Source organism: Mytilus californianus, unplaced genomic scaffold (genome assembly GCF_021869535.1).
Source record: "Mytilus californianus isolate M0D057914Y unplaced genomic scaffold, xbMytCali1.0.p SCAF_8, whole genome shotgun sequence".
Classification (NCBI taxonomy): domain Eukaryota; kingdom Metazoa; phylum Mollusca; class Bivalvia; order Mytilida; family Mytilidae; genus Mytilus; species Mytilus californianus.
In genome coordinates, this window is record NW_026262734.1 from 56,557,642 (window position 1) to 56,574,866 (window position 17,225).

At 31.3% G+C, this 17,225-nt stretch overlaps 1 protein-coding gene across 4 annotated transcripts in view; it reads left to right on the forward strand.

The window, feature by feature from the left end:
- Window positions 1-17,225, forward strand: part of LOC127711078 (uncharacterized) — a 1,247,322-nt gene that overhangs the window by 814,324 nt on the left and 415,773 nt on the right. For 3 of the 4 annotated variants that reach the window (XM_052217043.1, XM_052217035.1, XM_052217041.1), the window contains exons 16-17: window positions 3,111-3,213; window positions 4,168-4,300. In XM_052217043.1, the coding sequence (XP_052073003.1) occupies window positions 3,111-3,213; window positions 4,168-4,300 (236 nt within the window). Of the gene's footprint in view, window positions 1-1,579; window positions 1,686-3,110; window positions 3,214-4,167; window positions 4,301-17,225 lie in introns of those variants that run through there. The other variant, XM_052217044.1, reaches the window with a different exon arrangement.

A 17,225-nucleotide genomic window follows, 5' to 3' on the forward strand; every position in this document is an offset into this window, starting at 1 on the left:
GTTATGCATAAGTTTGTTCCAGAATGACTTCTTCACTTTTTTCGTAGCGTTAAATACAAGCGGATTCCAGTTATTCAATGCTATGAAAAAAATGAGAAATTTGACTGGAGAATCCACATGATATGCTAGATTTTGTTCTTAACAATGCATTCTAGCTTTGTCTTTTGTAACTTGTTGTTATTTGTCGATAACTTCCACTCACAAGTCATTACATGATATGTTAATAATTTATGTTGGTGTATATTTTTTTCAGATTGATCAATACATAAGTCCTTGTCAACACATTTCACAGAAACACAGACATTGACCAGTGGATTGCATGGATCTGTTGTAGATGAGATAGATATTTTTACAGCCCTGGCCTTACCTAATTTATTGTTTACTATTGTCAATGAAAGATAAAATATTGGACATACATGTACAAACTTTGTTTTGTTAATTTCTAGAGGCTTTGATCTTTAAGGATAGCAATCACTCACACTGTTACATATTTTCAGGTTGAAATACATATAAAAAAAAGCTGAGAAATAGCGAAAAATATTGGACAGTCCAACAGCGAAAAAACATTGGACAGTACAACAGCGAAAAAATATTGGACAGTACAACAGCGAAAAAATATTGGACAGTACAAAACGAAAAAAAATATTGGACAGTACAACACGAAAACAAATATTGGACAGTACAATAGAGAAAAAATATTGGACAGTACAACAGAGAAAAAATATTGGACAGTACAACAGATAAAAAATATTGGACAGTACAACACGAAAAAAAATATTGGACAGTACAACAGAGAAAAAACATTGGACAGTACAATAGACCACACCAATGACATACTCCCAATATAAAAATAAGGTGATGTGGTATGATTGGTAATGCGACAACTACCCACCAGTGAAAATCCAAGTTCTCTGAAAAAAATGACTGGCAAACAAAAGCAACATCAATGAACAACACATGGTGCAAATAGCTGGGCTTGGTACAGGCACAAAATGTTTTTATGTGCAGACATACCTCCTCCTTTGCCTGGGTAGACTATTCAGTGTAAAAGAAAAGGCGTTTTCATAATGGTTACATTTTATTATTACTTTGATCAAAAGATTGTTTCAGTGAATGTAAAACACTGTTGATTCATTATTATTAGTGGGGGATTCCAAATTTCGTGAGTTTAAATAAACCATGAATTTAAAATGTTGAGGAAAAAACAAATTTGCTATGGACTTTTATGCATACTTTGGCAAGACAACGAAATCAAGTATCAACAAAAGTTGAATTTTTTTTTTCAATAAAAGTGGTACCCACAAAAAATAAATAAATTCACAGTTGTTGCTCTGTGGTGTAACAAAAAATATTGCTGATTGAAATGTTGCTTTAATTATATAAATGACATGGAAGAATGTTATGATAAGAATGCACAATACCTGTTAACCACATAATCTATAAATTTTTTTCCAATTTTGTTAAAGATTTGGTGTTCCTGGAATGACAACATACGTGTCATACTCAACTTGTCTTAAAAAAACTATGGTTAAGTTTATGAATTTTTAAAAGTAAAGTTTGTCACTTATTTACTTTTCAGTGCTTTGAAGATCCCAATATCAGACATCTCTATAAACCAGACAACAAATCCATCCTACCAACAGTTACAACAATTATAAGATACAGTACAATTCCCACCATATAAGGTAAAGTTTTGTAGATTGGTCTGTCAATCATTGTATTAGAAATCATGCTTGCAGTAGAGGGCCAATGTATCTAAGTGGTGAACCATACAGATCAGTTCAGAGATGTTACTATAATAGATGTCAAAGAGTGATGGCGACCTTTTTGAATATTTCTCTAAAATTTACACAAAAATATTTCTTCAATTATTTGATTCTAAGAAACAACCAGTCACTATACAATTTGGTTGAAATGTCTTCCTGTCATTTAGGCAATTTTTTCTGAAAAGTCTTCATCCAATCATCAATTTGGTATGGTTTCAAGGCAGGCCCTGAGGGCTTCCAAAAAACATTTGAGCCAGCCGGACATTTTTTTTGTCTCATTCCGATTTTAATCCCTTCAGACTTAGTAACAAAAGGAACCCATAGTAATCAGTTGGACATCATATAAATTATGATTGACACAAAAACGGTATTTGACTTGATTCTTTTATATAAACTCTATGTTATTTTGTTAACTGTTAAATTGACAGTGCACCATTCGAAGTGTGCAACATCAGCGTACTAATATCTGCTTAAGACAATTTATTTGTGCAAAAGTACGCTGTCAATTACTACACTTTCATTTTTGACAAGTACATTTTCCTCATACCGGATGTTGACTTGACAATGGTAAAATACGGACCAGAGACGGATATGTAAAATCTGTGTACGTTTACAAAGCACAATTGAGTTATTAAAGTAGATCAAAGTAGCTCTTTCTGCTTTATTTCTACAGGAAAATACTCGAAATGAACGTTATCAGGCACTGTTGCCTTTTTTGTGACATCAATATCACAATAGCAAAATCAGAGGACAATATGAACTTTATGACATGATTGAATTTTGACCAATGGAGAGCCAAGAGTAACAACTGGTTCATTATATAAAAATAATCAAAACTTGTGGAAGAAAAGTTCAAGTTAGCTAAGAATTAAAGAATAGAGTTTCTTAAAGAAGTATTTAAGTTTCCTGCCCTGATGAAACTGATAGCTATGGAAATGTTTTAAAGTGTAGAAATGGGTATTTCACCCTAAAATTCAGACAAACAGTGAAACAGGTACATTGAAGAATTTTTTACACATTTGAAAAAATGCAGAAAAAGTGATAGAATTACAGTAAAAACTGGTGAATTTATTTGTAAATTAGAATTTTTATCCACACATTTCTCCAGTACTATTGAACAGAATGACTTCATTTTGATCAGCAGCTTGGCAACAATGATTTGTAATGTAATTAGCAGCTTTAAATTGTTGAATGGACTTTTTTGGTTTGTCACACTTTAGCAGTACTACGATTCTTTTTTCTGTTGAAATGAAGATTATGGGTCTTAACTTGAAAATTAAATCAAAAACAACATTCCTTAATAAGAAAAGCAACCTAAGTATATGTTCTATTTTTTATTTTTAGGCACCAGAATGTATATTACTACACTGTTTGAAGATGAAGTATGAAGACACATTAAAGAAAATAAATTGGTCTGACGAGGACATTTCTTCATCAGAAATTGAAGGTTTTTACATAGATTTATTCTCTTAGTGAAATAAGGCACTAAACTTTATTAAGAGTGTTTTGAGACTTTTAAAAATTGTCAAACAAAATATAACTGGCCTGGGGTATAAAATTAGGAGATGTGGTATGACTGTCAATGAGACAACTATCCACTAGAGACCAAATGGCATAGATGTAAGAAACTATAGGTCACTGTAAAGCCTTTAACAATGAGCAAAACCCATACAGCATAACAAGCTATAAAAGGCCCCAACATGACAAAATATAAAATTCAAACGAGAAAACTGACAGCCTGTTTTTTGTACAAAACAACAAATGAAAAGAAAATATGACATACAGCAACATAAGACAACCACTGAATCACAATCTACTGGCTTAGGACAGGCACATACAGAATGTCGCAGGGTTAAACATGTTTGCAGGCCCCAAACCCTTCCCTTAACCTGGGACAGTGGTGTGTATGTTGTTGAGAATTTTCATGACAATTTAAAATTTTCTAATTTTTTTTTTATTGAATTTTAATATTACATGTCAGAATTATTTTTTTAAATGATTCCCCATGCCCCTTCAAAAGATCAAGAAAATATGTTTCCCAAATTGTTGCATCAGATTTTTTGAGGGAAAATATGATCCAACATTTGGAACATTTAACAAGGTCTCATGCCAAATTTCAGTAGCAAAGAAAAAGTAGGCAACAATTGGGAGAAAATACAATTATGTTTTTTCTGTTTTGTTTGTAACTCATTTGCTAGATATATATTTTGCATTAAAATAATATCAGAAAATTTAACTTTTGAGAAATTGTTTGTTCCAAGAGATTTAATGTTCCTCCATACAAAAGTAAAAGATGTGTCCCATTTTCCTTTTTTTAATTTTATATCAATTGAATAAAAATATAAAGAGCTTTATCTGTTCAGATAATATAGAATAATAATAAAATTTTTGATATTTTCAGAGTTATGTAGAAATGTTCATGAACATGACCAGAAGCTGTTAGATAAAATGTTACCATTACTGAATCAGAGAATAAACTCCACAGGGAAGGCACTGGCAGACTGTGTACATGTTAAAGATACTATCAGTGAATGGTTTGTATATTACTGTTTCAAGCATATCCATAAACAACAGACCTACAAAAATGTGTAGTCAAAACATGAATTGTTAACTGTATAACTGTTTAGACAATTAAGTCAACAGTTTTCGTTTATTTTTTATTTTTGTAGTAAATGTACATGAACAAGCTTTAAGGTAAGGGATAGAGAAAATTCATCTTGAAATCTAATTCCATGATTATAGTATGCTTTTGTGTTAGAACCAGAAGTTGTGTCAGTTCAATATATTTATGCAGTTGAATTTTTTTGTGGATATCTTGGTTTGGCACACAAAAGTAAAAAAAAGAAAATGCAATAATTTTTTTCTTTGACTAGAATAACCATAATATTTTAGAATTCATGCAAAAAGTTTTTCACTCGTATTCACTACAAAACAGTGCACTTTTTCAGTCTTGTAGATATAATATCTTTATGAGACAAACATTTCTTAAGCACATTTCATATTCACATTGCACCAGGAAATTATTAAAAATCACAAACAGTCTTGTTTTTTTAAAAATGTCGAAATTTGCGGAAATTTGTTCGAGTTGTCTCCCATAGACTTCAAAAATTGTAAAATAAATTGGACTGTTAATACACTATATCCTTATGATATTGATTATATAAGTATAATTGTTTAGTAACATGATGAAGTTTTAAGTTTTTCAGATAAGAAATTAAATGTGTGTTTATTTTTAATCAGAAGAGCATATAAATAGTTAAAAAAGGCTGATCATATTTCTGGTATTTTAAAAGAGTCATGTAAAAAATGAAGCTATTTTGAATCAGATTTTTTTTTAATCATCATTCATACCATAATTCATAACATAATGCAACTTGCTGGATAGTAAAGAAAACTTGACATTGTATATCTGCTGATATAGAGTACATTTTAATGCACATAATTCCATTAGGTTGCTACAAAACTATATTAAAAAATATGACACTTTTTATATTAACTGTAATATAATTTTATTGTTGTGATTAAGTGATAATTAAATTAATCAAAGTCCTTTTAGTGTACATCAAATAATAGTTCATCATATTAGTAGTGTTATAATAAATCTGATTGTAGTCATAATTATCCCTTAAGGTCGGCCAAGACATTGTAAGAGTAGTCTTAGTGATAATGATGTAGACAAAATAAAGCTTTAGTTCTTATATCACATATTCACGAAACTTGTTTAAATCTTTCAGCTGGTAAAGTGCATTAACTGTTTCAAATTCAATAGCTACGTCACAAGAAAGGCATATTAGAAACACACTTCTGTTAAATACAGAAGACTCCACCTAATCGGATATAGGCTAAACGAATATATCGGCTATTGTAATATTATTTCAAAACGCCAAACCCTTTCCTATATGTTTAATGTAAATTTTATCGTGTAATTGAATATCAGATATTAGAATATATAATCGGCACATCGGATAGGAATATTCATGAAAATTTTGTCAAAACCATGCACAATCGGATATTTTCAATATTTTTCTAACAGGAAATGGACCTGGAAGTTATGCAATTACAATCTTGCAGACAAGAAAATTTAGTTTTTTCTCAATAAAAAGGAACTATTTCTTAAAAATTTGTTGTCAAAATTCGTTGTCTTCCTTTGTAATATGAATTATATGCCCTTACAATTCAAATGGTTTGAATTTATTTATAAATACAAGTGCAGTTCATTGGGAGAATTTTGAGAAAAAACTCTAGTGTTCACAGAATCCTTCTGAATGATTTATTGCAATATACATATAAATCCTTTTTGATCAGAGAAATCTGACTTTTGTCAGATAATTATGTAACATGTGCTTGACCACATGTCATGAACGCCATTTTCCCTTGTTTACATAATGTGTAGCCTCAGAACCATGAGACCTAAACATAAACATAATCTTCAGAAAACTTGCGCTTGATGCATTATTATTTCATCAATCATAATTATCTTCATTGATAGTATGTAATGTATTATGATATCATGAAATGTGATTATCACTGTTGAACAGTAGAATTTTTTTTTTCTCTGGTTGCCCCAAAGGAGAAATAAATTGAAAAACAAAATTTTTTTACTCCACCAATTATAACTGAGTTTTTGAAACTCATGAAAAAGTTCTTTTCCATATAAATACCACAAATCAGTGGGCATTTACGGTATTTGTAAACATGATGTCTTTATTATAAGACAAACATTAATTTTATAAATAAAATATTATATTTACATTGCATTTAAAATGATAAACAATCAGTATTCATCTCAAAAGCTAACAAAACCTTTAAACAGACTTATTAAGAAGGGATATAGTTACGATACTGTTGTCAGGTCATTAAAGATTGCATATTTTGGCTTTAATATTGATTCACTTATAGGGTCTTTGCATCGGAATTAAACATATTTATTCTAAAACCAGTTGTTGGCATGACATGGGTTATGTTCTTCTCATATATTTTATGATGGTATAATACTAAACCCCTAACAGGAGGGATTGTGCCTGATATTCATATGATGAAGACATAATCTTTCAATCAGTTTAATTGAGGTCAGGAGCTGGCATGTCAGTAACTGCTAGTAGTCTGTTGTTATTTATGTATTATTGTCATTTTGTCTATTTTCTTTTGTTTCCTATTCTGACATCGGACTCTTAAACTGAGTTTTACTGTGCGTACTGTTGTACGTTTGTTTTTTCTACATTGGCTAGAGGTATAGGGGGAGGGTTGAGATCTAAAAAAACATGTTTAACCCCGCCGCATTTTTGCGCCTGTCCCAAGTCAGGAGCCTCTGGCCTTTGCTAGTCTTGTATCTTTTTTAATTTTAGTTTCTTGTGTATAATTTGGAGTTTAGTATGGCGTCCATTATCACTGAACTAGTATACATATTTGTTAAGGGGCCAGCTGAAGGACGCCTCCAGGTGCGGGAGTTTCTCGCTGCATTGAAGACCCATTGGTGGCCTTCGGCTGTTGTCTGCTCTATGGTCGGGTTGTTGTCTCTTTGACACATTCCCCATTTCCATTCTCAATTTTAATCCTTTATTTAAAATGTGCACATTTTTTTTAATATACAAAATAGCCATAATCTCACAATTCACACAAAAACACACACACAGGTAAAAAAGTTAGAAAGGTAAGATACACTGTGTTCTCCCCAGAATTTTCAAAAAGCACCATGGAAATTAACATAGCACTGGTTTTCCAAAAAATATAGCACCATGGCCCCTATACATTATATTATAAAATCATCCAAGATAGCACCATGGTAGAAAATATAGCACCAGTGTACCTTGGTGCTTTAAGGCCCTGGGGAGAACACTGAATTACAATTTTCTATTGGACTGCCCACACTTTAGATGAAATTTGTTTGAGTTGTCTCCCCATGGACCATAAATTTGTGATGACATTTTGTATGTAGATATGCTGAGAGTGTAAGTTTTTATTAGACTGACCAGTTACCATTATCTTGAGTGACCATTTGCTACTTGAATATTTTATCAACATGTTTGCAATTTTGGTTGAGTAGTGGTTAAATATACATGATAATTTTATTAACAAGAAAAAGCCTCCAACTTTATTATACCCCTGCTCAAAAGAAGGGGGTATTCTGTTTTACCACCTGCCTGTCCATCTGTCCGATTAAATTTCCATAGCATATTTCTGAGGCACTACAATTAATAGCTTCCAGAAATTTGATATCAAGCTTAATGTCCGCACATTATACCCTGTGACACAGTTTCAGATTCATCATTCATCAGCTTCCTGCTTACTGAATACTTATCTATGCTATTAAAAAAACGAGGTCCTAGTGTTAGCTGGCATGACGTAAAAATGACGAATCAAAGGATTCAACTTATAACTAATATAGGACAATGGTGTTGTTTAAAAATTACACCATGCCAGGCCCTTTTGTTTTTTCACATAATTAATATTACCAATGATTAACAAGTTCAGGGTTGAATCCGATACCGATACCAATAGTATATGCCACATGTAGTTTCCGGTTGTACTTACCTGTTACCTTCTGTAAATCCCTCTATCAGGAGAACCTGGAATTCATCCAGTGGTTGTTTTATATCTATGTTATATTATAGTACACTATTTAACAAGTCTGTTTTCGTCCACCTCAATACCACTATTAATTTTGGTTAATTAGTTAAAAAATTAAATTTAGTTTATAGTAAGTTTATTGTAGTAAGAAAACCAGGACGGATTCAAACAGAAAGATTTTTAAAACATGCATAGAAAACTGTGCACCTTACAATCAGCATGACTTTATCAGATGACAATATGAATACTAAAAATCCAGGCTTAAAATAAGGCATAGGTACTTTAATTCATTCACGGACCCGCCATGTTGCGGGTGTGTTCTAGTATATTCTAAACATAATTGCAATTTATAAAAATTTTGTCGTATTTTTCAAGCAAATTTCAAAAAATAGCTTCCTGAAATTTTATATCAGGCTTCATGTCAGCATGGTTTATCTTGTTACATGGTTTCAGATTCATTGCTCATCAACTTCATGTTTATAGAGTATTTATATTATTATTCCAACAATACTGGCTTTGTATGAAATTTTTTGTAAAATAAGAGCTTCCTGAAAGTTGATATCAGGCTTCATGTGAACTTGATTTACCTTGTAATGCATTTTCAGATTTATTATTAAACTTTCTGTTTATTGAAATACTTTAAGTGGGGGTATCATTAGTTAGCTATTGCTCAGAGTTCTTTTTGTTTGGTAGTCATACTTCAGTCTAAATTTAGTTCTTTAAAGTAATTTTGATATAAGTAGTCAATGGGATACTTATACTTCTACAAATATGATTATTTTATATCATTCAGAGCAAATAAATGGTTCAAAAATATTCATCATATTTCTGATAAAGAGTCGAGTAATAATGAGGTTGTTGAAATTTAAAAAAAAATCATAGTTGAAAAATTGATTCAGCCTTCATATCCCAATGGGACTCGTCTGAAATATATAGATTCAACCACTGCATCAGATGTGACACAACATTTTTCCACTCTAGACAGTCTAATTTTCAAATTCAAAACCAGTAGCTTGCCAAGCATTTTAAATATTTAAAATTTGTCTATTGAGAGTTGAGAAATATCATATTGTGCAAGATTTGGTGATAAAATCTAATGATTTATCAACAATATGAAGACAAAATGAATCTTTTTTTGTCAATGATCTGCAAAAAGATGTGCTCTTTCTATGTAACATCATCAGCCATTGTCACCTTTTTTTCATAACGTCACCATAGCAAATAGAGGAAAGCAAGAAAGTTTGAAGTCATTATTGAATTTGGACCTATAAAAAAAATTCATATCAACGAACCACACGTTGATTGAGCAAACTGGCATTCAAGACATTGAATACTTCAAAGTAACAGTGTCATTCCTATATATAAATATATATATAAATTAAAAACCAATTGTTCAGAGAACAATTGAAGGTCTTCCACCAAAAAACCATGTATTTTGATATGAAAATAATAAAATTGAGTTAAACATGTCATTTCCAGTGTCAGATGATAGCTAACTGTACGCTGATTCCAAAAATATATGGTTTCGATACTTTTTGGTTTGATTGATTGATTGATTGGTGTTTAACACCACTTTCAACACTGTTGTGCTATTTTGTGGCGGTCAGTTTTTATTGGTGGAGGAAGCCGGAGAGAACCACCGACCTTCGGTAGGAAAACTAACAATCCTAGTCAATTGAGATTGGAGTCGAGTGCACCTGCCCCGTGTGGGATTCCAACTCACAACCTCAGTGTTGACTGGCTAGTGATACAGTAGTTTGACTACTTAGACCACTCAGCCACCGAGGCCCCCCACTTTTGTTTGAAATAAGGGAGATAATTTGTTACTTCCGCTTTAAAAATTGTCACTTCCGGTGTAATATGATAGTTTACTTGACACTGATTCCAAAAATATATGGTTCTATATATTTTTACATTAAATAAGTACAAAAAATAGCAACTTCCGGTTCACACAAGGTCACTTCTGCTTGGCTTTTTCAAGGTCATATGGCTTGCAACCTAATACAAGAAGTTCCATGGCTCTATCATGTATAAGTATATATAAAGTTAAAGCAAAGGGCAAAATCTATAACGTCAAATTTACCTATGACCTTGACCTAAATATCAAGGTCATAAAGTAAGGACCTCAAATCAACAGACCCTAGGTCTCTACTATATATGATTAATGAGTTATATCACCATACAGCTAGTTTTAAATATGAGATGGGAGAAAACTCCCATTTAATGTCAATGTACCTGTTCGACCAAAATTTATGTGTTTCGACATATAACAATTTAGTAAAATATTTTGTCGATATCTTATATGGCTTCTGATAATAGTAATAACAAGCCAAAATCAAAATTTAGAACATGACCTTGACCTTTGACCCTGACCTCATTTTTCTTTAAGTTGACTAAGGACCTCAAATCAAAACACCCTAGGTCTCTATCACTTATGGTATTCCAGTTACAAATACATATCACTTATTTCAAATACATAAGGGGAATAACTCTCGGAGTCCTCGTAAAGCTTCGGTCAAAATTAAACGTAACATTCTGAGGATATAACGAGCAATTTGGAAATATAAATTTGTCGCTATCTTTTACGGTTGCAAAGGAGAAGTCATAACAAGAAAAACAGTGTTCGGGGAGATAACTCTTTCAAAAAAGAAAAGTGTTCGGTTAAACAGGGTCAGTTTCAAAAGCGTATAAACTACGATATCATATACAAAAAATCTGAGCCACATCTTTTGAAACAACAATACCGTGCAAGAAAAAAAAAAAAAAAAAAAATAATCAGAACAAAAGCAATAGGTCTTTCCACGGAAAAGTGGAAAGACCTAATTAGGTAGAAAAACTGTTACACTCCTCATGTCTTTAATTTTTTTAAGGAGAAGAACAATCAATGCAAACAAACTACATGCAATAGGATATATTAAGAAACAAGTTTTCTTATCCCAATTATTGAATTACTTATAAAAATAAGAAGATGTGGTATAATTGCCAATGAGACAACTCTCCACAGGAGTATATTTCGTATTTGAATCAGTATGCGTAATTGATTTCCCATAGGCGGTAATGGTAACATTTTCTTCTGTAGCTCAGTCCATATCATAAACTTGGATATGTATGATGGCTTTCGAAGCTGAGACATTTTCACATATGTGGTTAAATTTTCAGGGTACAAAGTGAGATTCATTTTTCCGTAAATTAGCACACCCAGAAAATCCTTTCGTGATGCAAAAAAAATCCCTTTTTTCACACAATAAGTTCTTTGAAAATTTAGTACTTTGCATACATGTAATAACTCCATAGTTTTTACACATTTATTCTATGGTCTTCTACTTTCCAAATCAACACAAATGGTTAAGCCCAGTCACTTGTTAAAAATAGAAACATGTCCAATATCACTACACAGAGATTTTTTGTTTACGCACAACTTTTGTGTTCCTCAATTTGAGGCGCATTAGGGATATTGACCCATATTGAAATCCAAAGTTCTGATTTTTCCAAATATTCTTGTGTGATCTTCATCAGTATGACTTTCTGAATAAATCTGTGTATTTTTGTCCATTTCTGAAGGAAAATAAAAGTTGTTTCAGTACTATAAGGCAATGACCCTTATATCGTTATATTTATTAATTCTGAATACAATGTGTAAGTATAATTGATTCCTTCCAGTATACCTTCACAAGTCACAATATGGATAAAACATCTGATGATAACCTTCAATTACAATATACAGACCATCAGACTTGGGGTCAATTACATTGGAATGTAATTAATTAAATTACACATTACATTGCAAAAATGATCAATTACACTAATTACACATTACACAGTTTTTGAAATGTAATTAATTAAATTACAATTGCTTTGCTAAAGTAATTAATTAAATTACACATTACATTTCATCATAACTTTTTTTAAACAATATATATGTATATATAGCATGTGTAAAATATTCATGTAAGCTTACAGCATAGTTTTAGCATTGCATTTGATCATCTTTAGTATTTTTAATGTCTTCTATCAACACATCTTATGATCTAGCAATACCTGCCACATCAGCTCCTGTCGAAACAAAGTGTTCAGACAGGAGCTGATGTGGCAGGTATTGCTAGATCATAAGATGTGTTGATAGAAAAGGGAATGTGTTCCTATTAACTTGCCAATACATTAAGGGGTATTTTGACAACTCAGAAATGAAGCCATTTAATTAAACATAATATAAATAAATAATAAATAGATTAAAAAATTGTCCATGCTTTTACTTTACAATTATCATGATTATTCAACAGTATGCTTGTCACTAGATTGAAAATATTCTTTTAGCACAAACAATGTATAATGTCTCAGTAATAGCAATATTTTGCTAATTAGATAAAATACATGAAATAGTGGCATTGTCCCTAGGCTGTTTTATTACACATTTAGTCTGATTAATTGCCATTTGTTTTTACAGCTGATAATTTTTATTTCTATAATCCTTTTGTGTATACTAATTTGACAAATGATTGTGTGCAGTGATTTAAAATTCTAAATGAACTGTCTAAGAAAGATTTATACATTTGTTTAACAATACATACATGTATTTTGATCATATGAATATATACATGTTATCAATCTATTTAGATAAAGATCTTTCTTAAAAACTGAACAACACCAATATATGATTCTCACATTTTTTTTAAGTTATAGGACTATTTAGAAAACATTTCTGTATGTCAAATAAATAATATTTATATTAACACAATTTCTTAGCAGTAACATGATTAACACCATAAAAGTACATGTAATTGAAATGTAATTCAAAAGTAATTTAGCATTACATGCTTTTTTCATTGTAATTAATTAAATTACCATTACATGTAATTGAAAAAATGCTCAATTACACATTACATTCAATTACATGGAAAATTGTAATGCATTACACTTAATTACCATTACATTTTCAATTACCCCATCCCTGCAGACCATGTTAAAGCATTTAATATAAAATTTTCTGATGGCTGAAAGTGCATTTTGACTGAGAAATTATGCAAAAATGTAGATTTCATCAAAAACCCTAAAAAATACTTAATAATTTTTACCATTGGAAATCTGGTATTTTTAACCTTAGGAACCACACTAAACTGCTGTGAATATCATATTTATCATATAATTAAAGCACAATGAAGGGCAAATTTTCAAAACATGTCCTTTCACATAGTTCTATTTAAAAAAAAGGGTTTTTTAAATGTATTTCAGTGAAAACCCTTTATCAGTGAGAAATGCACATTAGGTTTTTAAGTAAACGTTATGACATCACACGTATTATGATGTAATTAAATAATGACTAATTAAAATAAAGCTAAGCACAATTGCAATGTTACATAACGAACAGTTGCCTCAGGGTTCAACTCAAAATGTTGAGTCGAAAAGATCAGTAGCTAAGCATTTTTATATAATATCAAGACAATAGCAATAGTTTTCATATCAGCATATTTTCAACATCCTGACTGTAATTTCAATTGCATAAATACCATAAATAAACAATTTAGAGCTTGCCTAACAAAACAAAATGTTTACCAGTAATTCACAACCTTCATTTTAACCTTTGTTTATGAGGAGCAATCAATAGTAGCTTAATAGCGGAATAGGTGAAGCACTTTCAAAATTGTTTTTAAAAGGTTTGACCCTCCCCCTTTTTCACTGAGAAAAGACAATATCTTGTGATTTGCTGCTGTGAATTAAAACATAGCAATTTATGCTTTTCTTAAAAAATGTTTGTCTGTTTATTTGCATGTTTTAATGACCAGCTGCTAATTAATCATAATAATGGTCAAATTATTGGTGTAAAACTAAAACACATGTATCAAATTATACTCGTACGAAGTGTGTTATTTCACTTGATTGTCAGCTATTCCTGTAGCATGTGTAGACGGGAATGATAATGACTTATGTTTTAATGCACGTTGTTTAACCAAACATAAAGTATTTATGTGCTAAAATGCTTCATCTATTTTGAACATATGTGTACATAATTGAGCACATGCAATTATGTACACTTCAACATTAGCCTTTACTTTCTAAATACAATAGAACAAACACAAGTTTGGATACTGAATGGCGCAGTGACCACCTTAAATTTTATTTTCCTAATACAATATGTATCTGATCTGGTTAAGTCCATCAAACTAAAATAATAAAGTCCATCAAAAACACAAGATACACTGCCTGACAGAATCTTGGACAATATCATGTTCTGCAACAAAATAATCTACAAAATAAATACAACACATTTAAATACTGTTCTATATAAAACTTAAATACAAATATTTTGTATACAAAAAAAAACAAACTTCTACCTATATATATGACGTGCGATTGTGTGGTCACTACCCAGTCCTTGATAACTAAAAAGCCCGTGCAATTACCTTTTATACTGACCGCCAAACCGGTTAACGGCAATAGTTATACAACTTATACAAAATCCCCATTATAAAATTAATGCGCAATCTTTCAAATTCATTCCGCATACCACACATAAATTCATATAACAATGTCTTTAGTGTGTCATGTTGACTTACAATTTAACAATATTAAATGTTTCCATAAGAAGTTAGTCCCGTTTTCAAGTCAATGACATGTGCCTTTCAGCGTCTCTTGTAAACAAAGTTTTGATTGTGCCTAAAAGAAGTGCCCCAGCCCCGTGCCATTAATACATTTCAAAAGCGAAAATTGTTGCTAATCCAGCTGTGATAACTAGGTATTTATAAAAGACAACTAACCTCCATTTTCACAATTTTCTCTGGTGCTCAAGATGCAATCATGCATAAATCAGTCTTGACAACTTCTAAAATACTTCTAAAAAATTGGGTCAGTATGAGTAATTGATTTCCCATAGAATTTTTACACATTTATTCTATGGTCCTCTTCTTTCCAAATCAACACAAATAGTTAAGCGCAGTCACTTGTTAAAAATAGAAACATGTCCAATATCACTACACAGAGAATTTTTGTTTACGCACACAACTTTTGTGTTCCACAATTTGAGGCGTATTAGGGATATTGACCCATTTATTTACTCTTGTAGCTATATATGTTACAGTGAATTTGTATAATCAGGGATTATGTAGAATCCCTGATTTTTCAGAGATTTTGCATAATCACTAAAATCGTTAGTGATTATATGTAATCCCTGAAAATGACCAGTGATTTTACATAATCACTGAAAATTTTAGGAATTAGTAATAGTAAAAGTTCAATGATAAGTAAATATTAATATTAAAAGACCTTCGAACAAAAAGGGATGTTGAACAACCCTTTTTGTAAGGAGGTCTTTTAATGTCAATATTAACTTAATCATTGAACTTTTACTGACTTACAAACCGTCAAAAACATAAGAAAAGTACACAAAAAAACACTTGCAGAAGCCCAATTCAGGGGAATTGGGCTTCTGCAAGTGTTTTTTGTGTAAATATAGTCTAAATATATTCAACTTAAATGATAGTTAAAGAGTACTCAGACTGATATATACAAATAACAGTTACCTAATAGACAACTTTCGAGTTCGATGCATTTCCGTCAAAAACTCTGGTTTTAGTGAACGTCATTCGTGCGTTTAGGGGCATCATCACTTCCGTTCCAATGTTGAGCAAGTGGTTGGAAAACTATTATGCTATATTGCATGAATTATTCGGCAAATTAAATTCTCATAATTGACAATCAGCACTACTGTCATTAGGGAATTGTGATTAAGTACTTACAAACCAAACATTATTTCTAGTTTATCCTGCACAATGACGATCACTAAGACGCTTGGTGAACGTTAATAGTGCAGGGATACAGGCGATCCCTTCTATCTGGTAAATGACGTCATAAAGGCGCACATAATTGACGAGTTTTTTCCGGTGAAGGATGAACTCGAAAGTGGTCTATTGCATTGGAAACGGACCGAATAAATGGCAGTACATCATTTAATTATTTATTTATTATAATTTTTGTAGCATTAAAATAACACCATAGGATAGTTTTATAAAATTAAGGGGTAAATTTATATTTTTGAATTCCGACTTTTCAAAATAGCAATTTTTGTCTCGCCTTGACAGAGTCAAAAAGCGAGATATAGGTATGCTGTTTACGGCATCGATGACGACAGCGGCGTCAACAATTTATTAGTTTGTGATTAGGTCTAGTTCAAGGTGAACCACTACACTACAAACTGCTCCGAGTCTGAAAAGACCAGTTTTTGTGCTCGACCAGTAAAGTCAAGCACACATTTTACTCGACTAGTCTCGACAGTACTAAACTGTACTTAATTGTACTAGACTAGGTCTGGACTTTACTTAATTAGTCGGATTCAGTACTTGATGATCTTGGTGTAGTCTGAAATGGTCTCGACCAAGGCTCAACCAGTCTCGACCTGTCTCAACCAGTCTCGACTAGTCTCGACTCAGTCTCAACCAGTCTCGACCTGTCTCGACTAGTCTGGACCTTCAAATTTAGTCTTCACTGGTGTAAATCAGCTCATCTAACTAAATTATATATAGATCTTACAAAATACCAGTCTATTTGGTAGTTTGAATCATTGCTGTGAAATGAAAGAATTTAATTAATAGGTAAAAAAAAAAGATTAAATTCAGATAGGCATCTTTAATTTTTTTTATAACTTTTTCAAATCAACTTGGATTTTCATCAAACTATGAAGCTATCTTAGTAATATATTGATCTTACTGAATCCAAGGTCATTATGTAGTTTGATGTATTGCTGTCAAATTTAAGATTTGAATTAATCTAGGTAAAAAAAGCTAGGATTTGCAGTTCGGACAAAATTCAGACAGTACACTTTAATATTTTTTATAACTTTTTCAAATCAACTAGGATTTTCATCAAACTATACAGCTACCTTGGTAATATATTGATCTTACT